The 24,361-nt window shown below is 49.6% G+C and overlaps 9 protein-coding genes across 9 annotated transcripts; 4 read left to right on the forward strand and 5 right to left on the reverse strand.

Moving 5' to 3' along the window:
• The first annotated feature begins 1,072 nt into the window (after positions 1-1,072).
• F9C07_2283259 (acetate regulatory DNA binding protein FacB) lies at positions 1,073-6,257 on the forward strand. Its single transcript, XM_071510621.1, has 5 exons — positions 1,073-1,956; positions 2,019-2,332; positions 2,393-2,673; positions 2,723-3,080; positions 3,141-6,257. The coding sequence occupies exons 1-5, from the start codon at positions 1,476-1,478 to the stop codon at positions 4,296-4,298; spliced, it is 2,592 nt and encodes an 863-aa protein (XP_071366359.1). The 5' UTR covers positions 1,073-1,475; the 3' UTR covers positions 4,299-6,257.
• On the forward strand, positions 6,258-9,283 carry F9C07_2283260 (transketolase TktA). Its single transcript, XM_041291779.2, has 7 exons — positions 6,258-6,401; positions 6,473-6,537; positions 6,831-6,973; positions 7,040-7,124; positions 7,192-7,486; positions 7,555-8,918; positions 8,984-9,283. The coding sequence occupies exons 2-7, from the start codon at positions 6,484-6,486 to the stop codon at positions 9,095-9,097; spliced, it is 2,055 nt and encodes a 684-aa protein (XP_041145966.1). The 5' UTR covers positions 6,258-6,401; positions 6,473-6,483; the 3' UTR covers positions 9,098-9,283.
• A 355-nt stretch (positions 9,284-9,638) lies between these two features.
• F9C07_2202707 (spermidine synthase) lies at positions 9,639-11,150 on the reverse strand (the record flags this gene model as incomplete). Its single annotated transcript, XM_071509543.1, has 5 exons — positions 9,639-9,916; positions 10,200-10,437; positions 10,493-10,640; positions 10,706-10,886; positions 11,120-11,150. The coding sequence occupies 5 exons, from the start codon at positions 11,148-11,150 to the stop codon at positions 9,639-9,641; spliced, it is 876 nt and encodes a 291-aa protein (XP_071366360.1).
• A 1,294-nt stretch (positions 11,151-12,444) lies between these two features.
• Positions 12,445-13,508, forward strand: F9C07_3678 (uncharacterized protein; the record flags this gene model as incomplete). The annotated part of the gene is made up of 2 exons (XM_041291780.1): positions 12,445-12,586; positions 12,643-13,508. The coding sequence occupies 2 exons, from the start codon at positions 12,445-12,447 to the stop codon at positions 13,506-13,508; spliced, it is 1,008 nt and encodes a 335-aa protein (XP_041145968.1).
• Positions 13,509-14,004: 496 nt separating this feature from the next.
• F9C07_3679 (uncharacterized protein) lies at positions 14,005-15,276 on the reverse strand (the record flags this gene model as incomplete). Its single annotated transcript, XM_071511122.1, has 2 exons — positions 14,005-14,632; positions 14,768-15,276. 2 exons carry the CDS (start codon positions 15,274-15,276, stop codon positions 14,005-14,007), a joined length of 1,137 nt encoding a protein of 378 aa, XP_071366361.1.
• Positions 15,277-16,190: 914 nt separating this feature from the next.
• On the reverse strand, positions 16,191-16,931 carry F9C07_3680 (putative ubiquinol-cytochrome C reductase complex subunit UcrQ; the record flags this gene model as incomplete). Its single annotated transcript, XM_041291789.1, has 4 exons — positions 16,191-16,245; positions 16,323-16,500; positions 16,700-16,725; positions 16,900-16,931. 4 exons carry the CDS (start codon positions 16,929-16,931, stop codon positions 16,191-16,193), a joined length of 291 nt encoding a protein of 96 aa, XP_041145970.1.
• Positions 16,932-17,177: 246 nt separating this feature from the next.
• On the forward strand, positions 17,178-18,080 carry F9C07_3681 (putative prohibitin complex subunit Phb1; the record flags this gene model as incomplete). The annotated part of the gene is made up of 2 exons (XM_041291781.1): positions 17,178-17,501; positions 17,562-18,080. The coding sequence occupies 2 exons, from the start codon at positions 17,178-17,180 to the stop codon at positions 18,078-18,080; spliced, it is 843 nt and encodes a 280-aa protein (XP_041145971.1).
• A 129-nt stretch (positions 18,081-18,209) lies between these two features.
• F9C07_1514050 (uncharacterized protein) lies at positions 18,210-20,321 on the reverse strand. Its single transcript, XM_041285780.2, has one exon. It carries the CDS (start codon positions 19,776-19,778, stop codon positions 18,435-18,437), a length of 1,344 nt encoding a protein of 447 aa, XP_041145972.1. The 5' UTR covers positions 19,779-20,321; the 3' UTR covers positions 18,210-18,434.
• A 383-nt stretch (positions 20,322-20,704) lies between these two features.
• Positions 20,705-23,352, reverse strand: F9C07_2068304 (uncharacterized protein; the record flags this gene model as incomplete). Its single annotated transcript, XM_041285781.2, has 2 exons — positions 20,705-20,730; positions 21,018-23,352. 2 exons carry the CDS (start codon positions 23,350-23,352, stop codon positions 20,705-20,707), a joined length of 2,361 nt encoding a protein of 786 aa, XP_041145973.2.
• Between the last annotated feature and the right edge of the window lie 1,009 nt (positions 23,353-24,361).

Here is a 24,361-nt window from a genome sequence, read left to right on the forward strand (position 1 = left end):
CTCCTTTCTTCTTTTTTTTCTTTGGTTCCCTGATTAGGGTTTCAGGGTGAGAAACTTCACGCATCGGGACCTTTTGTTCTACGGCTCTTATCTTGACATCGGATTCTCAGTGGTTGAGGGCAGGCCTGGGATTGCGGGGGTTCGAGTCTATGATTAAATCAAGGCTGGTTGACCGGACTGGGGGTCTTCGTCGCTGACTTGTTCGAAGGGGATGTCTGGGAGAAGCTTCTCTCCGGTTCGGAGTTGTGATGATCGGCGATTACGGGGAGATCATTACTACACTGTGTAGCCCACTTGGGCACTCTCGGGTTTAAAGGTAGGTACTCCGTAGGATTTACACGGTGAGAGCATGATACTCCTGGCTACGACTCGATATGTAGTGATAATTGCTAGGGTTGATTAAGAAAACGATAGATGAATGTCGTATTTAGCCTCGAAGGATAAAGAATATTTTATCTGACAGCCTAACGTGAGTGGAGAGACGGAGTGAAGGATTCTTGAGTCTAAATCTCAGGAATACGTTGCCTTTGGGCATCCCCCCTGTTGGTTGCTGCAATGAAATTTTCCCTGCTAGTCTCCTCATGCTAACAAAAGCCAATCAACGACTGTTCAACGGCTCTCGCCAGCGATATACTACTGTACCCTAGTACTTCGCCAGTGCTAGGCACGGGATAATCCCTGAGATTAATATCCTTGAGTTTCATGCTTCATATAAGTTGATTTTCTCAAATGACACACACAGGAAGAACAATTAAAGAAAACAATGCGGAGGGTTCGGGCTGGAAGTCAAATAATTCAGTATGAATTTCATTGAACTTTAACTCTTTTAACACGAACTTAGAGTGAGCGTAATGGTATTACAGATCCTCTCTCGAAACCCACTGCGAATCTACGGCTGTCGAGTGTCGGGTGAGCAATTGAAAATCGTAAACTGGACGGTATAATTGGCGGAAAGATCAGACGGAGGCCCACCGGGCTACCCCACAGCCACACCCCTTTGAGCCTGCATCCGTCACCCGCACCTGCGTTGGTAATCCTGCCAATACACTTGCCGTACGGAGAACCGCGGACATCGAAAAGATCCTGTGGTTGGCCTTTCCCATCACGCTTATGCTCTTCCTCCTCTTGTCTTTCCCTCCCATTCTTATCATCAGCATCTCCTCGGCTACCAACCGCCACCTTTCTTACACTTAACTATACCTCCTTATCAAGACACTCCGCTCACCATATCTTGACCCTTTGTTGGTCTACGGAGTATTACAACGTTACTTACGCTACGATCGGCTATCGTTTTTTACCAAATCAGTCGGCTACATACTTTCGTCCCTGCCGAGCCCCCAACTACTACATAATATCGCTTGAGTGTCTACATCACAGCTCACCCAAGTGTTAAATCGAAACATAACAGCACGAACCGCACGCGAGAGCCAAGAAATAGTCCTTTCGGCGGCAGATGCTAAGAGCATCCAGCCAAGATGCCTGGAATTCTCCCGATGAAAGTGATCAAGGTCGGCAACGGCGCCCAAAGTCGTATCGCCCAGGCCTGTGATCGATGCAGAAGCAAGAAGATTCGCTGTGATGGAATCCGTCCATGCTGTACGCAATGCGCCAACGTTGGTTTCGAATGCAAAACGAGCGATAAGCTCAGTCGCCGCGCTTTTCCCCGTGGGTACACCGAATCGTTAGAAGAACGAGTGCGAGCGTTGGAGGCGGAAGTGAGGGACTTGAAGAACTTATTAGACGAAAAGGATGAGAAGATCGACGTACTATCTCGGATACATTCTTTTTCTCCCTCTTCACAGCACAGGGCGGCTGCCTCCGCACGGTCGTCGTCTGAATCGGTCAAGTCGAGCGCACCCGACACGAACGAAGGTGTCATTCAGGTCCAGGAACCGGTATTGGTAGGCGAATTATCTGATGTCGAAACTGGAATTGCAAGTATTCGTGGTTATAGTGGTAGGTTCATCCTTGGAAAGTGGTAAGATTTGAAAGGACACTGGGCAGCTAATTCAAGTTAGGCATCTTCACGACTAGGCTCATGGATCAGGGCCGATTGCCACCGAATGTCTCAACTAAGGCTTTGACAGCATCACCTACCCCAATTGCTGCCTCTCGTACGGACCAGGTCATCAAGACCGCACCGCGACTTGTGTCTGATCAACTAATTAATATCTTCTTCCAAGAGTGGGCTCCTCTTTACCCTGTTGTTCACAGGCCCACCATCCTTAAAGCCTACGAGCAGTATCTGTCGAATACAGAAACGTTGCAAGGCAGTAAGCATGACATGGCCCAGTTGAACTTGATATTTGGCATTGCTGCTCTTGCGTCAACTGTAAGTCAAGTTTCTTACGCCGGTACTTTACGATTCTTCAAAGCTGATATGCATCGACAGACGAGAACCAACCAGGACCCAACATTTTTTGAGGATAACTGGTCGCCGGTCCTTGAATCGCTCTCAGGCGATGTGTCCGTCTCAACTTTGCAATGCTATGTTTTGGCTCAGATGTACTGCATGACCAAGGGCGATTATACCGGCCTTTTACGCTACCGTGGCTCTGCCGTCAGTCTTTGCCATCAGTTGAGACTTCACCAGAGTCAGAGACGCTTTTCTGCCAACGCTCTGGTTGCTGAGACGCGGAAAAAAGTGTTTTGGTGCCAATATGTGGTCGATCGGTAAGTACTTTGCTTACTCAAGAAGTTCTCTTCTCTGACATGGTCACAGCTTCACTGCTGCTTTAACTGGATTGCCTGTTCTACTCCGCGAGGAAGATATTCATACGGAATATCCGGAGGATATTGATGATGAGAATGTCACCGAAACAGGTTTCCTGCCTACTCTCCCTGGCGAGTCCACTCGCATCTCTAGCGCGATCGCGTTGTTTGCGGCCTGCAGGGTCTTGAACAAGGCTTTGGAAGATCTATATCCCTCTGATGGAGGGTACGAAATTCCTATCTCGAAATTGCGTTCGGTTGCTGGACAGCTAGACGGTTGGGTGAAGAACTTACCTCCTCACCTCCGTCTAGAGTTTTCGCAGGATAAGCCTAGTACGAATGTTACAAGTAGCCGGTCGCCACTTTTGGTAAGTTTTGATGCATCGTTATACTCAAAATACCTAACACGTTCTAACAATTTTGCCTAGTCTCTCGTTTACTACTTCATCCGTTCATTAATTCATCGCCCGGCTGTCTGCTTTGGCGAAGAACAGATCCGTTCGCCGTCTTCGCTCGCCGTCTCTGATTGTAGCAAGCGCATCGTTCAAATCCTCCAACTTCTCGACGAGAGGCGCCTTTGCCTTTCGGTCAGCATCAACCGAAGAGAGTTGGTTTTCTCTTCCGGTCTCGGGCTTCTGTGGCAGAGTATCGGCCTCAAACGAGACAGCAAGCTTATCAAAGAAAGCCAGAAGCTGCTTACTGCGATCATTGATCAGTTGGAATCAGAGTCCCCAGCTGCTGCCGCAGAATTCAGTACCTTGGCTAGCGCGCTAGTCTCACTTGATGGTGGCAAACGTGCAACGTCCGATAAGCCCCGTGAAATGTCCCCCCCTGAGCAGAAGCCGTCGAGGTCTCCTAAAAAGCAACTGCAAGCCTTGAAGTCCCGCTTGGCTGCTAGCGCCGGCTTCGGTCAGCCTGCAAAGCAAGACTCGCCGTCACGCAGGAATACTATCTCCGGCGCCAGCCCTCATATTGCCCAGCGTCAGATACGGTCTTCTAGTTGGGCCAGCCTTCCTACCCCCGAGAACCTGCGCTTGCCTGGAGAAAAGATGTACTACCCGTCTCATCCTTTGGGATACGATCAAGGTCATATGCTTTCCAGCTCTGTACCCTCAGACGTCGCCCACGGAGCTATCACGATGTCCGACTGGGAGTTCGTTCTGAGCGATATGGACCGAGGTTATTCTAACATTTTCACCGGAATTTATGGTGGCAAGGAATGTGGTGATGACGCTGGACCTTTCGCATCCCTGACGGCCGAATACGCACCTAAGCCCGACTCTATGACAGCACCGATGCCGGTATCCCACAATGACCTCCAGGGACTGTCCCCTGAAGCTTGGTCTTCTAGCAGCAATAGCGATGTGGCCCCGACTCGGGAGATGGCGGCACAGAGCGTCCTGAGTTACTCGGATGAGAGCATGGGCAGTACGGAAGAGGCGGTACCCTACAACGACCTCCGGCTGTCCCCGGAAGAGCAAGCCAATCTACTGGATCCCTTCCAAGGCGTCGTGATTCCCGCCGCGGAGGACGAGGTCACTGAGTATGGACTTATGAACGGGTGGGATCGGCGGCTGGCCGTCTGATTTGCTTTCCATCATATAAACTGCCGTTTTGGTTTATGGAGTTCCATGTCGCTTAATTAAAGTGGTCTGGGTGGCGTACGCACAGCTGTTTAGCTTTTGATACCTGGAAATTTGTATGGAGTTATGGGATATGTATATATGGTATGATCAGGCTCACCCCGAGCTCTCGTTTGTAATGAGGCACTGGTGGGATGCTCTTTTTATAATGTTCGATATATGGTTCGTTTTTGGATGATTCTGCTACGTTATTGTGTGCCGGTTGTCACGTATCCGCCAGCCGATCGTGCTTTTAGCGAATAATGAACGTGATGCTCATTGATATCGTGCCTTACGGTAATCCTTCCTGTTCGAGGTCGTCTGTCAAGGATTGAATGCGGGGTTGTAAGAGATTTAAGTTGCTGCAGCCTGTCGCATATGTGAACGCGACGTGCCGTGCATACAGAATTCGGGTACGACCGGAGTTCAGCACATGAAATATGGTGATGAATGAAACGAAGGCCAATTACGCCGATTCTATCCTATCCGAACCTTGATATGGTCCAAGACGACGTTTAATGACCATCCAACCTTCACAGCTACCCTTGACACTTCCTTCTGCCGCCGAGGTAGGTACTTTACATGCTTACTACTGGTAGGTATACACCTCGTAGCGTTAATTTAACTTACAGTTAGCATGCCGTCGGATTGGCCTGATTGGGGAAGCCGTTGCTGGCAATCCGGTGTGGTAGTTATTGAGGACCTGGGGACGAGAACATCTCGATGTGTAACTCTAATCAGGGACGTATTTTCTAGTTGCTGATGAGGTCCATGTTTACCCCCAGATGACGTCCAATGGCGTGCGCAGAGTGTATATATCGATGTACTGTATAGATGGATATGCAGCAGTAGAGTATGTACTGAGGTACCAATGAGGACCTTGACGGAAACCCCCAACGTCCCTGAATTTTATTTTTTATTTTTGTTCTTTTTCTAATAGAAAAAAGATTGTTTCAAAGGGTCCCCCTCCACCTAATTGACCTGCAAAGAAAAGCGGGAAAATACTATATTCAGCAAAGTAAAAGAAAATTCTGGACGGTCGCATGGGGGTGCCATCGGAGTATAGTACTCCGGGACCCAGACTTCGGTGTGTGTTGTTCGGACGACGGCCAGGACTACGCTGGTCCGGCTTATTAGTTTCTATGGGGGTGGGAGTTGCGTTGGGTAATGTCTGTACCCCGTCTACTCCGGAGGTTCTTTATAAATCTTATGGTAAGCATTGGATATACTTTACATGTGGGAGATGCGCGAGAGGGGGCCAACGCATCTATGATCTGTCATCTGCATTGTGAGGTCAATGGTTGATATTGGCGGTACTTTTCTGCATGAGAGTTTCTGAAGGAGGGGTCTGGAGGGGTAGATGGCCTTTTTTGCGGAGTAGTCCTTTGAATATCAGATCCGACGTCTTTCTCTATCGTCGGGCCGTTGTTCAAGATTGAGCTTTGTAGATATATCTATTAATAATTACGGCCTTTGGGATGAATGATTTTAGGGTTCTCTTGAGTCAGGAGGCCTTTCCAGGCCTTCGTCATTCAAATGGTTAGTATTGTTGATTGCCGAATTCGGGGGGGTGGAGGGGCACGGGTTGGTTCCTGAGGCAGCCACAGCTTGCGATCCTTGCGAAAGTTTCATTGAAAACGATCGACTGCATTTGATAGTTTGCGGTTGGGCAAGCATGCGCTAGCAGACTGAGTCCTCAATGGCTCTGATATGAGGAAGGATAGGGGATTATTGCCCTATTAGTGACTTTTTATTAATTATTTTATTTCTTTTGAATTCTTTCTCAACAGGAGAAGAAATCAGGACCAAAAGTGACCGGTGAGCATCTGCAGCCCCACCGGAAGACATCATTCCTCCCCCACTTACACCCAATCAGTGGGAGTCCTGGACCCCTCCATCATTATTCATTGCCATCCCAGCACGTCCTTGACTCTCTCCTCTTCTCCTTCTTCTTTTCTTTCTCTCTCTTCCTCTCCTCTCTCATTCTTCATTCCTCTTCATCTCTTCTCTTCCTTCCCCTTGAACCTTGTTTTTCCATATCTTAATTTACGAGGAAGAACAGGAATAGTAGGTCCCCCTCATCCTCCTTCTCAACCGTTGAGGTGGAAAGCTAGCTGTCTAACCGTCACCCGCATTAGACACCGCAATCATGGGTTACACTGATTTGGATCAATTGGCTATCAACACGATCCGTGTTCTCGCGGTATGCTCTCTTCTTCCATCTCCTATTTGCCCGTCCCCGGTCCTCGAGTATTCCATGGGAAACAGGGGTGTTGCAAAGCTCTAGCTATGCCAACGGCAGCCCTAGTCTGGATCTGGATGTCATCGGATGCCTCACGGTTAATTGCTATCAATGGCAATTTCTTCCCCAGAGCCTCAATTCCCTCCTAATTCTCTTTCTCAGCGAGAACTTGCCCATTGAGACATGGGAGCTGTTACAGAAGGCCATTCCTTGTTATGGATCAGTTGACATCATACTAATCTCATGGTCTGTAGGTCGATGCCACCTCCAAGGCCAACTCCGGCCACCCCGGTGCCCCTATGGGCATGGCCCCCGTTTCTCACGTCCTCTTCAACAAGTTCATGAACTTCAACCCCCAGAACCCCGACTGGGTTAACCGTGATCGCTTTGTTCTCTCGTAAGTTCCTGGTGTTGCCACCTCTTTAATATCAGGACTATTTTTGCTAATATAACTCGATTTCAGTAACGGCCACGGTTGCATGCTCCAATATGCTCTTCTCCACCTCTTCGGCTACCAGCTCTCTCTGGATGACCTGAAGAACTTCAGAGTATGTCTCCTTCTAACTTGAATCAGAGTTAGATAGAACTAGATGGTCTAACTGCATCCCCGTGTAGCAACTCGACAGCATCACCCCCGGTCACCCCGAGGCTCACGACACCCCCGGTGTTGAGGTCACCACCGGCCCCCTGGGTCAGGGTTTCTCCAACGCTGTTGGTCTGGCTATTGCCCAGGCTCACACTGCCGCTATCTACAACAAGCCCGGCTACGATCTCATCAACAACTACACATACACCTTCTTCGGTGATGGCTGTGCTATGGAGGGTGTTGCCAGCGAGGCTGCCTCTTTGGCTGGTCATCTGAAGCTTGGTAACCTCATTGCCATCTACGATGACAACCATATCTCCATCGGTAAGCAATCAAGTCTCGCGATTTTCTCTACCGAAGTCTTACTAAGTGAATGTTCTCACATTGGACAGACGGTGACACCAAGTGTGCTTTCACTGAGGATGTCATGAAGCGTTTCGAGTCCTATGGCTGGCACCACGTCTGGGTCAAGGACGGTGACAATGACCTTGAGGCCATTGAGAAGGCCATCCAGGAGTGCCGTGAGGTTAAGGACAAGCCCTCCGTTATCCGTTTGACCACCACCATCGGTTTCGGTTCCAAGCTGCAGGGCACCGGTGGCGTTCACGGTAACCCCCTGAAGGCTGACGATGCCGAGAGTGTTAAGGCCAAGTTCGGCTTCGACCCCAAGCAGAGCTTCGTCGTCCCCCAGCAGGTCTACGACCTCTACCACAAGACTGCTTCTCAGGGTGCTGCTAAGGAGCAGGAGTGGAACCAGCTCTTCGAGAAATACGCCTCTGAGTACAAGGATGAGCACGCTGACCTCACTCGTCGTCTTGCTGGCAAGCTTCCTGAGGGTTGGGAGAAGAGCCTGCCCACCTACAAGCCCACCGACTCCGCTGTCGCCTCCCGTAAGCTGTCCGAGGCCGTCCTGGAGAAGGTCCACAGTGTCATCCCCGAGCTGCTTTCCGGCTCTGCTGATCTGACTGGCTCCAACAACACCCGCTGGAAGAACGCCGTCGACTTCCAGCCCCCTGAGTACAACATTGGTGACTGGTCCGGCCGCTACCTCCGCTACGGTGTCCGTGAGCACGCCATGGCTGCTATCATGAACGGTCTTGCTGCCTACGGTACCGTCATCCCCGCTGCCGGTACCTTCCTGAACTTCGTCTCCTACGCTGCCGGTGCCGTCCGTCTGTCCGCTCTCTCCCGCGTTCGCGTCATCCACGTCGCTACCCACGACTCCATCGGTCTGGGTGAGGACGGTCCTACTCACCAGCCTATTGAGACCCTGGCTCACTTCCGTGCTCTCCCCAACTGCATGGTCTGGCGTCCCGCTGATGGCAACGAGACCAGTGCTGCCTACTACTCTGCTCTCACCTCTAAGCACACCCCCAGCATTCTGGCCCTTACCCGTCAGAACCTGCCCCAGCTTGAGAACTCCAGCATTGAGGCTGCTCTGAAGGGTGCCTACGTCGCCATTGAGGCCCCCAACGCTGCCGTTACCATCATCTCCACCGGTTCCGAGGTCAGCATCGCCATCGAGGCTGCCACCTACCTCAAGGAGAACCACAACGTTGTTGCCCGTGTCGTCTCCGTTCCTTGCTTCGAGGTCTTCGATGCCCAGGACAAGGACTACAAGCTCAAGGTCCTCCCCGACGGTATCCCCGTCCTCTCCGTCGAGGCTGCCTCCACCATGGGCTGGGAGCGTTACGCTCACGAGCAGTTCGGTCTCAACCGCTTCGGTGCCTCCGGCCCTTACAAGCAGGTCTACGAGGTACGTTCTCTGTTCCGATTCCTATCATCTCTCGTTAAGTTGTTGCTAACTTTGCTGATCTACAGAAATTCGAGTTCACCCCTGCCGGTATCAGCAAGCGCGCCCTCGCTACCATCGACTTCTACAAGGGCCACCCCGTGCGCTCCCCCATCAACCGTGCTTTCCAGCAGATTCTGTAGATGTCCTTTGTTAGCGTGATGATGCCTGTTACGTTTCGTTTTAATGAATCCATGGGACGATGTTGATCTCTGGGAGCAAAATATCCAGGGAGAAGTCCTATGCTTGATGATTTTCGTTTGAAAAATCCCTTTTGGTAGATTTAGAGGGATGAGACCAAAAATGAAGAATACCATGTTTATGTTCAAGTTCTGTTGATCCTAATCGTAATATGTAGCTGTTCATTAAAAAGAAGACTTAAATGACATTACATTTATAGAGAAGATCTGGAGGGCAGCATGCTACTTCATACGAAAATACTTTTTATCCTTTATTGCTGTATGTCATGGACAACACTGCCCGTCTCTGTAGAACACGAGTGCGACATCATCAGAAAGGAGGGGAATGTAATAAAGACAAAGAAGAACAAAGAGGAAAAACCCTTGTTGTATTCATCATCATCAAATCATCATCGATTATCCGCCGCCATGGCGCCTCTAGATGGAAAACAGCGTCCGCCCCAAACAGATTTCATTCAAAAGGGTGCAAAGGACCAATATCAATCTAGTTCAAAGCCTTACGGGCAAAGTTGGGAAGAACGAAGCTAGCCCGGTGGATATCCTGGTTGTAGTAGCGGCAGAGACGCTCCTCCTCCTCGCGAGTCCAGCTGCGGACGGGCTCACGCACGTTGCGGTTGGCGTCCTTGCAGCAGACCATGAAGCCAATCTGGCCGGAGGGGTAGGTGGGGATGGTGGTGTAGGCGTATTCGGCGACGGGGAAGACTTCCTTGCAGGCCTTCTTGAGGTCGGTGATGAGAGAAAGGTGCAGCCACTGGTTCTCGGCTGTAGGTGTTAAAATGCTAACCCAAACCGATTCCCGGGGGAGTCGGGTGGTTTGGGGCGTAATCTAATCAGTTCTATGCTCTTCTGATTCATTTGTGTGCAGTCAACAAGGAAAGGAGGAGGGGTGGAGAGGGGTCAGGGAGAAATTGCAGGGCAAAGGTAGTACAAAAAATAGGTATATAACAGCAAAGAGAGGGAGATAGGGGGAGAGATAAAGAAAAAAAAAAAACGGGGAATCTTTCGGGGAGCCACAGGCAGACAGGAAGGAAAGGCGACGAACAACCTTGTGTGGTGATGACACCTCCGTCACGGAGCGCATCGCGCAGGAGCTCAAAGTAGGGCTTCTGGAAGAGACTCTCAGCAGGACCCTCAGGGTCGGAGCTGTCGGTGATGATGACGTCGAACTCGTTCTTGTGGGTTTTGAGGAACTCAAAGCCATCGCCGACGAACTCCTCGACGTTGGGGTGTTGGAAGCCGATGCTCATGCCGGGGAGGTACTTCTTAGAGACACGGATGACGGCCTAGAAAGATTGACTTAGTTCCAGTTTACCTGGAAATGTATTCAAGGCTGTATACCTCATCGATATCGCACAGGATGGCCTTCTTGACGGTATCGTGCTTGACGACCTCACGGAGAACACCGCCGTCTCCACCACCGATGACCAGGACCTTCTCGGGGTTGGGGTGAGAGTTCATGGCGAGGTGGGTGATCATCTCCTGGTAGCTGTATTAAATTAGCCGATGTGCCTCTCAACCCGTGGGGGTAAAGGTTGGACAAAGGCGACGTACGAGAACTCATCCCGCTCAGTGCACTGGATGACATTGTCCAGAACGAGGACAGTGCCGTAGTCGCTGCTCTCGAAGACGAGGACATCCTGGTACTTAGACTTCTCGTGGTGCAGGATCTGGTTGACCTTGAGGCTCATGGCCTGACCAGGCCACATGTTGGACTTCTCGGAGAACCAGCCATCTGAGCAGGAAAAGTAATGTTAGCGAATGCATGCCAAACATTAAAAGAGATCACAATCGCTATGCGACGCAATTCAAGTCCTCGTTCGATTCAATCCGAGATTTGATCACCGTCGAGAGGGGTGTTAAAGCCATTGAGAGGTGCAGATTGGTGGGTGATGGAGGCGGGGTATCCTGTTGATTGATGGAGGGGCACATTTGGCGACAACGGTGATCATGAAGAAAGATACGTACCCTGGATAGTGGGGTGAGTTTTCTCGGACATGGTGATGGAGTGGGAGAAGTGCGAACGAAAAAGGGTATGACGAAAAGCACGAGAAGGTAAACGTCGAGAGAGAGAAGAAGAGAAGGAAGAGAAGAGGAGAGAAGAAAGAGAAAGCGAAGAAGATGCGCGAGCCAAGTGGGGGTTCATCAAGATGCGTATTTTGGGTATCGACCGTGGTGTATTGGGGTTACCTCCGTATTTTTGAGAAATTTTTCCCACTCTCATCCGTTTTGGGGTCAGAGTAGTACACAATACTCTCAGTCTTTTTCTTTGAAACTACTTCCCAAGACAAGGCAATTGATGGGTCAATTGAGCTACGGCGTCCATTCAGAAGCACTCTAGCCCTTCCCCAAAGACTCAATTGGGCGTAGTCATTGGTCCATTCTCAAAAATGAAGTAAGAACAAACTGTTAGCGGTCCCATCCTATCTTACCCTAAAAGGGAAAACTATCGCCGACATGATCCCCCGACAGTACATTAAGAGATTGTACAAAGTAACAAGAACAAATTGTAATAGAGGGAGACCATCCTATAACGAGAGCAAGTTGAAGGTACAAATAATGTCTAATAGAGGGCCCAAGCAAACTATCACTAAATTTCCCAATTCTCCATCAGTTATACTAGTCCAAAATCTTGGAAGATCAACCACAGCTACATCTACCATATCGTCCAAATATCTCTCAATTCTAAGACAAAGGAAGTAGTGAGTTGACTTCCAGACCAGTACAGAAACACAATCCTAGCGCTTCAACACTAGTGACCCTGACAGTAGGTAAAGTCAGTCTAGCATCCACCTTAAGGAACAACTTCCAGCTCCAACAGTTAGCCATACAGCTTCTAAACAAGGATGTTTAGTTCCTGCGTACCGACCCTGGAGATCTATGAAGACCCTGGGGTATATCCATCTATCTGTCCACTAATATACTCTTATCTGTCGAACATGGACAAGAAGTTGCTTCTCTTATCCCTTGATGCTTTCTTTGACAATTGACATTTACACCGTTTAAGCATGTTCCCTACCTGATATCATCATGCAACAAACGCCACCAAAACATGACAAACATCTCTATCCCCTCAATGTGCGTGTGTTTACAGGATAATTTGTGTGAATGTAAGCCATCTATTCACTATCAGTGTGACCCCTAAGACATATTCACTACCCCAGGTCAGTCACACCCAGAACCTTATCACCACAAAAACACACTCAACCACCCTTCCAATACACACGCACTCACCCCTATGTTCATCAAAAAGCACGCCTTTTATCTACAAAAGCCACGCACTTGGTTACAAAATGAGCGACTTGTCAAAAGACCCGCCAACGATCCTGGCAGATCAGCATGCATCTGAAGTTCTCCGATTATTCCGCGCAAAGCATGAAGCTTTCTACAAGAATGGCGTGGAGAGCGCAGCCCGCCATCTAGTCTCTCAAACGGGTACGTGCGTCCCACAGAGAAGGGTATAGATGTCTACTAACAAGAGAAATCCCAAGACATGACCCGCTTCAGCCAGACCGCAGTCGAGTTCCTAGCCACCTTGATATCACTGCCAGAATCCATTAAGCTCAATGTCAGAGAAGGCCTCGTGGAATGGATGTCAGACATTGTAGAGGAAAGATGCCCACCCACTACAGTGGTGCCGTTCCTGGAGATCCTGGTGGGGGCAAATAAGGGCAGAAACAAGGGCGTCGACAGTTTCGACATCTGGAAGGCTGTGAACAGGCACTTTGGGAACAGCAATACCAAGATCATTTTTCCCTTCCTCTCCCTCCCCTTTGAGCTTCGCCTCATTATCTACGATTACTACTTTGAGCTAGAGACCACAAACACCAGCAAGAAGCTGATAGACAACATAGCTCCCCAGGGGGAGAACAGGCTCTCTCTAATGATTACCAACCATCAGATCTATTCCGAAGCTCGCAAGGTTCTCTATACGAACTTTGCTTTCGGGCTGAAAAGCGTGCCTCATTTGCGACACTTCTTTAACAATCTCCGAGGCTACAGCTACAAGATCATCCGCAAGTTGCAGATTGAAGACATTTCTGCTGAGCATGTGAACACGCTTGCGCAGGTACTATCTGGTCAAGGATTACTAGGCGTCCGATCTCTGAAGTTGATAGCAACGCCACACTATATGGGTCCAGCGTCTCTGAGGACCCAAGTCGGAAGATCTAGGAAGCGTCTCGTGTACCCGGTGTTCAAGAAGAAGTTGTGCATAGCGGTGGACAAGTTGTTTTATCGCAGTGGTCTTTCAATTCCTAAGCCACCGACACTGATCTTGGTTGATTTCCGTAAGGATCCAGCATGGGATGTTATATTTCCTAGATTTTGGTCAGTCTCTGTTACCTGGAAGGAGTAGTCGATAGCGCTGGAATGAGATATTGAGAGTCAGTGGATTTATCCTGAGTTTTGTTGGCATAGTAGCAATCGCTGTTTTATGACATGTTATTTGGATGGTCGAGCATCACAGTGTACCTTTTAAAGCAGCTTCATTACTTCTTATCGTAATCTGACAGCTTTGTATGACCTGGAAGTGTGTAGGCACAAGTTGCGTCTGACGCTTACCGGGAAAATACCCAAGACCAGTCAATGATTCATGATTGACCTACATTGAATCACGTAGAGCAGAGTGGTATTGTCTTGAGCTGATAAGCACTTGGTCGACGCATCAATGAGCTTCAAAGACTGATCTATAAGATGTACAAGATCATACCCAGGCACAAAAGAGATGGTTTTCTGAATAATAACTTGTAAATTTTACTTCTTGGGTCAACTGACACCTGATTCAACTAAACACTATTGTATATATCAGAAGAACCAATAACTGGCAAACCAACATAGGCACGACAATCATCTCAACTGCCAGCAGGTATGTTCCAAATGTCCAGAGGATACTTAGAATCTGCCCTTTCCCACATCTTATCATCCATCCCCGCCAGCGCGGCCACAGTTAGTTGCTGAACCAGACTGAGCTGTTCGAACGGCGTTACCTTCATGTGCTCGGGCTCAGGACCAAATACCAACGCCAAAAGACCTTCAAGAAGCATGATAATGCCAAGACCAGATGATCCTGGTAAAGCATCAAAGATGGCTGTGACCGCGCCTGGATAATCATCTGCGTTGATAGTTCCCAAAACTTTGACACTATATCCAGCCACGTCCCCTTCTTGGAACGGGAACGACGTTCTGGCGGAGCACTCTCGAGCATCGAGTCCCTTGAAGGAGCGGTCTGCCAAGATACTTATCAATGTATCGACGTGTTCAGGCTCCTCATATCTGAGACGAATGAGCGCTACTGCCGCAGCCCCTCGAACCAAGGGGCGCGTATCAGTCGAGTAGCTACGTAGACGAGAGACCAATCCATCTATCCCCTCCGGCCGAGCATCATCAAAGCGCCCATTTAGCAAGCCGAGTGAGATAATAGCACTCGCAAGAACAACAGTGTCTTCCTCCTTCTCAAGGAGCCCTTTCAAGACAGTAACACTATCACGATAGCCTTCACCAGAGGGTTCCCCAGGAAACCACGCAAGCGCATAGGCAGCCCAAGATCTTACTTAGACACTGTAATGATCGAGGCAAGTCTGGAAAACAGGGACCCCAGCCTTAACAGCTTTGTACGCTGCAAGCTCATCCTTAGCACGCCTACAGTGCTTTTCGAGCATCCTATTGCGGAACTCGTTGCATGAGGCTCTTTCCTCGTGATTTTTTGCCCGATTGACGAAACCTTCATGCGACTGGTGCATTTCCGCTTCAAACTCGGGACCCTGTTTCTTCTCTGCGAATTCCTGCCATTCAGGGAAATTGACGCCATTTGGTAGGAACGTATCCGCATAACCCAGGGCCAAGTGTACCAGAAGGCTAATCAGAAAGACCCGTGCAAAGGCGGACGAGGACGAGTCTTCAAGAACTTTCAATAAACAGGGGACTGCGTAGGCAGTGGCTTCATAGCGATCTCCTTGATGGAATATGTTGCCGCAGAGGGATCTTTGGGCGTTCTCTTTTATTTCCGCATTTCCTGAACGGAGAGCTCGTAGCTGAGCGGGGACGTCCCACGCACTCCCGTAGGCATGACGGAGGGCACTCCAATTGATGGAATCAAGAAGGTCGAAGGTATTGATTTCTGTCATTCTGATGTATCTCTAAGGACCAGCAGAGCGTTGAAGATTCCAATTGCGAGAGTCATCGTCTGGGGACAAACATGTGTTTAAATACGAGGCTGAGGAAAGACAACAGGCAATGAATGTCTCAGTTCTGCCTAAAGGCCACATAGTGCCCAACAGCATGCTTGCTTTTCTTTACTTCCTCCGACCTATGGAGCTGCTCACATGGAGTGATCGAGAAACAAACATTCAGTGTAAAGGGCTGCTTGTCGGTATACTCCGGGACTCCCTAAACACCCAATCGAATAGGTGATTGTTTCCTGACAGAATAGTTGAACATATTGCATATTGAACCATTCACAGGACCAGAATCTCTAGCTCATCATATAGCCAGCAATGATATTTGGTGGTTAGAAATTTTGCTGAAAAAGCCTGTGTCTATCAAACGTGGAATTAGTACGGATTAGCGGTATACTACACAGTAGAATACAGGGCTATCCCGGAAGGTCGACCGCCTTCCTATATCGGCCTAAGCAAAGCAGCCCTGTTTGCAGTCTGGGTGAATTGGCCAATCATGACCAGTGGATCCTATGCCAAATTCAAGTCATTTGATTGGAGCTTCTCCCAAATCCAATGCCAACAACCTGCCCACATAGAAATATCTTATCTACCTACCAGACGGTAAATAACTCGTCTCTTGATTTCTCCTTACTAGTATGAGCATTAAATAGCATTCATTTCTGATCTGAGGCGCGAGGAACAGAGCCATGACACCGGATTACAGTCGCAGGAGTCATACGCGTCGTAGCATAGTAGAACCCAAGAAGCATAGGTCGGACAATGGAACACGCAGCGCATTCGATTGCTTCTAGTTACTGTACATTGCAATCCCACTCTTTAATCCTCCAGTTTGAAATCATAGCACCGATTTAAATAACCATTTACTCGTCACCACCCTCAGCAAGGCGACCAGGCTTGGAGTTGAGGTAGTGGTTCCTAAACGTTGTGAGTTAGTCACTAATTCACCCATAACCAACAGCCAACTGTGAATTGAATAAGGTATCAGCACGTACTTCTCAATAGCCCAGTTCATGGCGGCGTAGGCGATGATAAAAGGAGGAGCGACGTAGAGAACCTGGTGTCTGAATCTCCGGAAGGTGTTGAAGAAAGCAGCGTGGGCGGTACCAGCCAAGGGGCGCTGACGGTTGGGAGACAGAGAGTAGGAGGCGATGCGCTGGGGGGTAGGGCAACCTAAAAAAGGATATGGGTATCAGTATGGGCGTTGGATGGAAAATGACATCTCGCGACTCTCTGCTGGCAAGTCCGCAATCATTGGAATTCATATAGTATATTTTCTGGATTTGTGTCCTGAAAGCCGTCCAATTGATCGTGCTTGTGCTCTTCGAGATAGCGCGAAATTCTCACTGAATGCGAGGGTCGTGGGACATACCGAAATCACCCCAGGTACCGAGGAAACTGTTCAGGGCTTACTGTTAGCCACTTCGATCTTCCTTATACCCCACGGGACACCATATAAAGAGCAATACTGGAGTGAATTGCAAAGCATAGGGCTGCGTAGTTGAACCGCACCCGGCCGGAAGACCCTGGGAACGAAAGCCAACCACGGCCCCAAATGCAGGGACTACTTACACTCCGTTCTTAGGATCCAAGTGGCCACCCATTTTGAAGGAATGCGTCTGGATATTAAACGACTGGAAATGCGGAGAAGGTGGAACTGAAGAGACTAAGGGCAAAGAGAAAGACGAGGTTCGAGTTCGGGCCAAAACGGCGAAGTTGGGAAGATGAGGTTTCCGCCCGGCACTAGTCCGCATCGGGACAGCATGCGAAAAGCCCGACATCATCAAGTTGATCCAACCCTTTGAAGCTCCTCATCGACTAATCATTAGTGAACAATCCCCCTCTCAACCATGGCGGCAAACGGTCTCTACAACATCTACCGTCTGGCTCTCCCCGTCGCCACGGGCGCCCTGATCTTCAACAACTCTATTTACGACGTTCGTGGTGGTTCCCGCGCTGTCATCTTCGACCGGTTGTCTGGTGTGCAGGAGAAGGTCGTCAACGAAGGAACCCATTTCCTTATCCCCTGGTTGCAGAAGGCGATCGTCTACGATGTTCGAACTAAGCCCCGTAACATCTCCACTACCACCGGAAGTAAGGACTTGCAGATGGTCAGCTTGACACTGCGTGTTCTCCACCGTCCTGAGGTCCCGAAGCTGCCGGCCATCTACCAGGTAGGACACATACGCTCAAGAGATTAATATGATTATTGGCCGGTATTGATTGCTCTTTAGTCTTACGGTACCGACTACGATGAGCGTGTTCTCCCCTCCATCGGTAACGAGGTCCTCAAAGCCATCGTCGCCCAGTTCGACGCCGCCGAGCTCATCACCCAGCGTGAAGCTGTCTCGAACCGTATCCGCACAGACCTCATGAAGCGTGCAGCACAGTTCAACATCGCCCTGGAAGATGTCTCGATTACACACATGACCTTCGGAAAGGAATTCACCCGCGCCGTAGAGCAGAAGCAGATCGCCCAGCAGGACGCCGAACGGGCCCGTTTCATCGTCGAGAGAGCCGAGCAGGAACGTCAGGCCAACGTTATCCGTGCGGAGGGTGAAGCCGAGAGTGCCGATATCATCAGCAAAGCCGTCGCCAAGGCCGGTAGCGGTCTTATCGAGATCCGTCGTATTGACGCCAGCAAGGAAATTGCGCATACACTATCGACCAACCCGAATGTCACGTATCTCCCTGGTAATGATGGCAAGGAAGGTGGTAAGAACACCAGCCTTCTTCTGGGCCTGAGGAGCTAGATGCGGTGTCCGAGTGTCCTTAATTTTCCGATATATCTTTCCTTCCACACTCGCCTGAACTGATGTTGTATTTTCTGAACCTTTTCAACTGGACGGATCTATCTGGGCGTGCATGATCTCCCCTGGCGAATGATGTTGTATGGCTGGCTTCACTTTTCCTTTTACTCTTTACCCACTTCGACCAACTTGTAGCAATAGCATATCCATTCCTCTCTACATATATTCCAGGTTACTTGGACGGGGCAGCTTGCATTAGATGACGGTAATGGTATCATTCTGTGAATCAAGCAATCCTAATCTCACAATAGCATATCCTTTATCGCGATTCCCATAAAACTCCATACAACCCCTCCCCTAATTAGCCAACCTTCGGTAAATATGAACTTGATACCGCATATCCTCCAACCCAGCCCCTTCACCAACATCATACCCCAGCCTAGCCGCATCTCTCCTCCACCACCGCGAATCCTGCGAATAGACCCGTTCCCACTTCCCCTCCGCAACAGAAAGAAGCGTATGGTCCAAGAGGAACTTCATAGGATACTGGCGTTCCTGTACAGCAGCAGCAGACGCAGCACCTTCCTGCGCTTTACCCTTGCCGAGTTTCAGCGTAGAATAGCTCCCCGGACTATCCACCACAAGAAGCAGCGTCCCCGGTCGTACGAGGTCCGTCGTGCGGAGCAAGAAAGCAGTTGCTTTCGCCATAGAAGTCGAGAATAGTTCATTCAACGTGAACATGAGCGTCACCATGACGGTAGTATTTCCCTTATCCGACGTCTCAAGATAGAGAAGATCCTTAAGCTCATCTTCCGAGATAGAAAGAACATCGGAGCGTCTGAACCTAACCGCGAAGCCAGCGGCATCCTCACCTTCGTCCTCACCATCACCACGTTTTCCAAGATTCAACAAAGGCGCCGGATGGGACTTCGACCCCATCACAGCCGGGGACCGGATAGTATAAGACAAACGATCAACAACGCTGGACCAGTCCGCGATATCAACAGCCGTCACCGAGAGAGCAGGATGACTTATCGATTTTCCTTGGTCATCAGCAGCACAGTCACCCCCATCCAAAGAAACACCAGCAACACCAGCAGAAAGAGCCTCCCGCCTCTCAACCTCATCCACCAAATCCCTCCAAGCAGCCGCCAGAGCAACGATCTCAGCACCCGCGCCACCCCCAATACAAACAACATGATTCGACCCAGTAGAAGACACCAACCTACCATCCTGCTCCACCAGAACCTTCAACAAAGACCTAAAAACTCCGGCATACCCCAACGCCCTAGACGCGCTCCACCGCAACGCATAAGCCCTCAGCAGATCCTCTTTTGCATCGGTAAACGCAGAGTCAAAGTCCCGATTGTAGAGATGGGACTTGATAGTCTGGATCAGCGTCTTGATATCCAGCTGACGAGACTCTGTACTGGTAGCATCTGTAGCATCGCCTTTCCCGGCATTTGCATCCCCCCCATACACATCGTTCAGCAAAGCCGATCTGAACACATTCAAGAGTAACTGCTGCAGCGTCACCGGAATGGTAGCCGAGAGATCGATCTGGTTGGTCTCCTCGGAGTCTGTCTGTGGGTTAGTCTGTCGTCGAGGGGCTTGCGCGGGCTTCTTTTTCTCCTTCTTGTTGTCGCGGGTGTGTTGCCCTGGAGAGGACTTTTTGGGCATAGTTGAGCGTGGCGGTCCCATTGTTTCCTTTTATTATTCTCCTTTTTAATTGAATGTCTTGATATAGGGATTGTTGATGGCGTTGTTGAAGAATTATATTTTATTTTTTTGGGTTCGAGTGTGGGGCACCGATAAGGATTTATATAAATGGAGAGAGGAGAGTTGCGACAGACTCTTTGGGACAATGGAAGAGATTTTGAAATATTTTATTTTCATTTCTGAAAATAGAGAGATACGGTTTAGATGGATCGTTTGACTCGTTGACTGTACTTTGGTCCAGCGGTGCAGTTCGGTCACTTTTTTATTACGTGTGCCTGAGGTGTAAGGCAACAATCAATTCGAGCTATAACTTTGAGCTCCCATTCTAGTTCTCACAAGTGCTCAAATTGTGTTGTTTCGCTTCAATAACTCCAATAACTCAATGCCAGTATATCCACTAGAATGACGATCCGACTAGCAATGTTTTGCATTTGAGACCAATTCCTAGGACCCCTACAACGAACAATAACTTCATACCATGCAGTCAAATGCTGGACATAGCACATAGTAGTATTGACAGAGAGTGTAGATTGATACTCTATTCATAGCTTCCAGCTCGTAGACTCGGATGCTGATAATCAGAAAGTCTCACAGTATATTGACCGGCGCCTCCAACGGTTAGCCGTTCAAATAAGAAAGATGGAAAGAAAGATCCCATATTAACATGGCCAAGGGCATGAATACCACATGGGTCAAACAAAAGACTAAAAGGCAAAGTGCACATCAAATGACCGCCAAGATGATTCAGAAGAAAAAAGAAGAAAAAAGGCTTTGAACGATGAACGAAAGACAATCAGAGAATGATATGTCCATAAATTGTAACCGGACATTAATGAAAGACGAGAAATGATGTAAAGAGAGCATTGAACTCTTACGCTTGTAAACACATATCAAAAGAGATTCGTCAGTCAGCCCGACGGGACAGGTGGGCAGACTGGAGAAAATAGAAAAAAATAAAAAGGCGAGGCCAATAGAAACAATAAACGATCTTCCAAAGACCACGTCGAGGGAATCATATCAGGATAACTATGTACAAGAAGCGGATTCCTTTGTAGGATCGAGGTTTTGGTCATGACAGCCGTTCTTCCGGGACTGCACTCTCGCTCAATTTGTCCTTGTCCTTTGTCTTCCAAAAGTGCATCAAGCGGCTGATCCGGTGGCTCTTCCTTTTCGCTTTCTCCGGTTCATCGCTCGGCGGCTTTTCCTCATAACTTAGCTTACTCCTTTCCGCGTGAGACCCCACAACCAACTTGGAAAGGCTGGCCAGGCTTGATCGCTTCGAACTATTGGCCTGACTACTGCGCCTGTGAACGGCCGCAGAAAACGACGCAGAGCGATCTGTAGACAGCCGGGGCCGCGGAAAGAAAGTAGCCGAGAATCGATTCAGAGGGTTCGTCGTTGTTGATGCACTGCTAGTCAACGAAGGCACATCTTCAACCGATGCATGGGGAAAGTCCATAGAAGGGTTGTAAGAAGGACTCGAGAAATTACGGTCGGTGGTGGAGGACGTCGTGATCGAGCGAGGGGCATCAGATGAAGAGCCAGTGAAGTCGGGAGATGGAAAGGAGGAGTTAGACAAAGAACTACCACCCTGAAGAGAGAAAGGAGGAATATTCGGGGTGAGTTCAATAGGTGAAGTGGAAGGCCTATTGTCAGCAGGTAGAAATCGTGGAGAAACATCGGGACTAGGAGGGACTCCCAGTCTACGTTGCCAAATCTCCTGTTTGATAATCTCCGCTGGTCCTGGGCTTTTTGGTCGACTGCTGAAAGGGTTCTTTGCATTGTGAAGCTGGCCAATGGCATACTGTTGCCCTACGAGACTGCTATTATCCTGGTACGCAGAAATAGCGTTAGGCTCTGACGGCTCAGGCAGCCCGTCTTTCTGAATACCGAGACCCGACTGCTGTGTATTGACTTCGCTCGTGTGTTCCCGAGTGAGGGTGTCTGAGCTAACTTTGCTGCCCTCTGATTGGAGGTCGACACTTTCAGCACCGGAGGAAACAGCCTGTGCCGCAATAATTTCATCGCTGTGCTTGGGTGAATCACTTGTGGCCGCCAGAAAAGCGTCTTCCTCTTCTTCGTAGAACACATCCGGATTTTCCAAGGACGCATTATTCGCGAGACGCGCTTGGTTGAGGAAGCTACGGTCAAAAGGAGGCATTTCCGGGGCACTTTCTGCGCGTCGGTGATAGCGCATTTCTGGCCCGACAAATTCGCCCCGTCGTCCACCACTATACATCCGTTTTGTCGCTGCTGAGAACCCGCTCTCAGGGGTACAGCGGGATCGCCCATCAGGGGTATTAAAAGGTCCCAGAGCCGCATCCAAGTCGATGATAGGGCTCAGAGCATCATTTTGTGTAGTTTGCTCATAGAAACTCCGTGGCTTCCACGAATTTTCCAGGGAGATGTGAGGTTCAACTTCAGATGTTGGTTCATGCGATCTTGGAGCAGCGGGATTGGTAGGGGTCCGAATGATGACGATATCCTCATCATCGTCGAAATTCACGTCCACTGCTGACCCGAGATCTGAATTGGTCCTCTTAATCGCTGGAGGGGGAACTTCGGACTGATTCGTTTCGTCCTTCGTCTCTTCCTTTGACGAATGGCGCTTCCCCTTTCCTCGGGTAAGAATGGCTCCGGCCCAAGAACGTACTTTCTTCTGTCTTTTCTTAGTCTTTGACTTTTTCTTTGAGGCAGACGTAGACTCAAACGACCCACGGGCATCCTCGGTGGATGCATATGAATCACCATCGTCGGAAGAAGAGTGTCTTGAGGATTCTGTCCAGCGACTGTCACCGCCATGATGTCTCCTCAATGCGGCGTCAATAATTCCAGAAGATATACTTTTGCGAAAACGAGAGTGTCCTGTGGCAGAAAGAGGCCGCTTCATCCGAGATGCATCATCGGTTCCACTGATCGTGTTGGGATCGAGCATCAGAGATGCATCCGCAGTTCTCGGTCTCGGCTTCTGAGCTCGATCCACAGATGACGGCAGCTCGCTTGTAGGTGGACCAGGCTTTTCGCTATTTCTAGCTTTATCCTCCGGTCGTACAGTGCTTCCAGAATCCTTCGAAATTTCGGAAATGGGCCGCTCATCGGTGAGACGATCGCTTGCTGTTTCAAGCTGGACAGCGGGCAAGGATTCATCATTAATCATAATCTGGGGAGATGCGGGCGGAGTAAATCGACCTAAGGTGGTTGCTGAATAGCATGTGGGTCTAAGAGCCTCGTCAGATGCAGCAAGATCACGCTTTGCGCCCGTCGAGAACAGTGGCGCACTTCCGACAGCGGGCTTTAAATCGAGCGTATTCGATATAGCGGTTAGATCAACACTGGAGATCGCCGCCGAGCGCCGATGGGCATGGCGACGCTTTCCAGGACCACCTGCACTGAAACCAGGCCCAGGAACAGGGAGCTTAGTCGGTGTTGTGTTGAAGTTTACCTCATCGCCCCGACTCGCCTCTACTGTCCCGGAGCTTACAATTTGCTCCGCGCCGACAAACTCGCTACATCGGCGACGATGTCCGCCTGCTCGATTCACAGGGAGGTTCGGCATCGAGGGTTGTGATGAATGTGCGGATCCCGGGTTAAAAGAAAAGGCGGGAAGGGGTGGAGGCCCACCAGGTTGGGCTGTCGGAGTCTGAGTTGTTGCATCTGGATCCCGCGCTGGAAAGATAAACGGTGGGTTTGGAAGTGGTGTGGACATTGTCAGATTGCGGCGGCTGTGTCTGCCGGGAAACTGATCCGCAGAGTCGAGATACTGGGAAAATGCTGACGTAGTCTGCGGCTGCAGAGGCAGAGAGATCGAAGCCATTGCCCTGATAACGTCGAAAACCCAATTGTGAAATTACAACGAGCCAACAACTGTCCGGTTAACCCCGTAGTAAGTGATCCAGACGCACAGATACCTCCAGACCAATATGACTTCCCTATGACCAATGGAAAGCCCGATGCTGTCTGGAGGCCTTCAATTTCCCATTGATACCATTGATTATGCTGCACCCAAGCCACACAGCCTTGTATAACCAAGTATCGAAACTTTATAACGTCGAACGGAGGAGGGCCGGAAAAACGACGCTGTGTGAATCGACTACACCGAGGACGTTTAACAATCGAGCGATTCCGAAATAAACCGATGCGAAGGAGATATGCTAAAACCGAGAATCAAGGTCTGCTTGTTGCGCCGGCTACGAGGGATAATACTGTAAGGAGCGGACGGCCCCGGAAAGGCCACGGAAATTGGGACGGAGCGTCGGAAGCAGAGGGAAACGAGTGAAAGAGTGTGAAAGAAGTAAAATAATGAAGATGAACAAAACAGTCAAGTGATAGCGAGAGAAAGAATGGTAGAGAAGGGGGAAGAGGAGGAAAGAGGAGAAGGGGGGGGAACGAGGAGAAAGAGGATCAACCTGGAAAAAGGAAAATGAAGTTGAAGGAAGGAGAAAGAGGAGTGAATGGGATGCTGAGATTAGTACCTAGTGTTAAAGGTGGAAAAGGCGCTGGCGTGCAGTGGAGAGGAGGAGAGACGGATGGCCGCAGGGGATGATTGGTTGGGAGCGCGGAGGGGC

The sequence above is a fragment of the Aspergillus flavus genome, chromosome 4 (assembly GCF_009017415.1).
Source record: "Aspergillus flavus chromosome 4, complete sequence".
Classification (NCBI taxonomy): domain Eukaryota; kingdom Fungi; phylum Ascomycota; class Eurotiomycetes; order Eurotiales; family Aspergillaceae; genus Aspergillus; species Aspergillus flavus.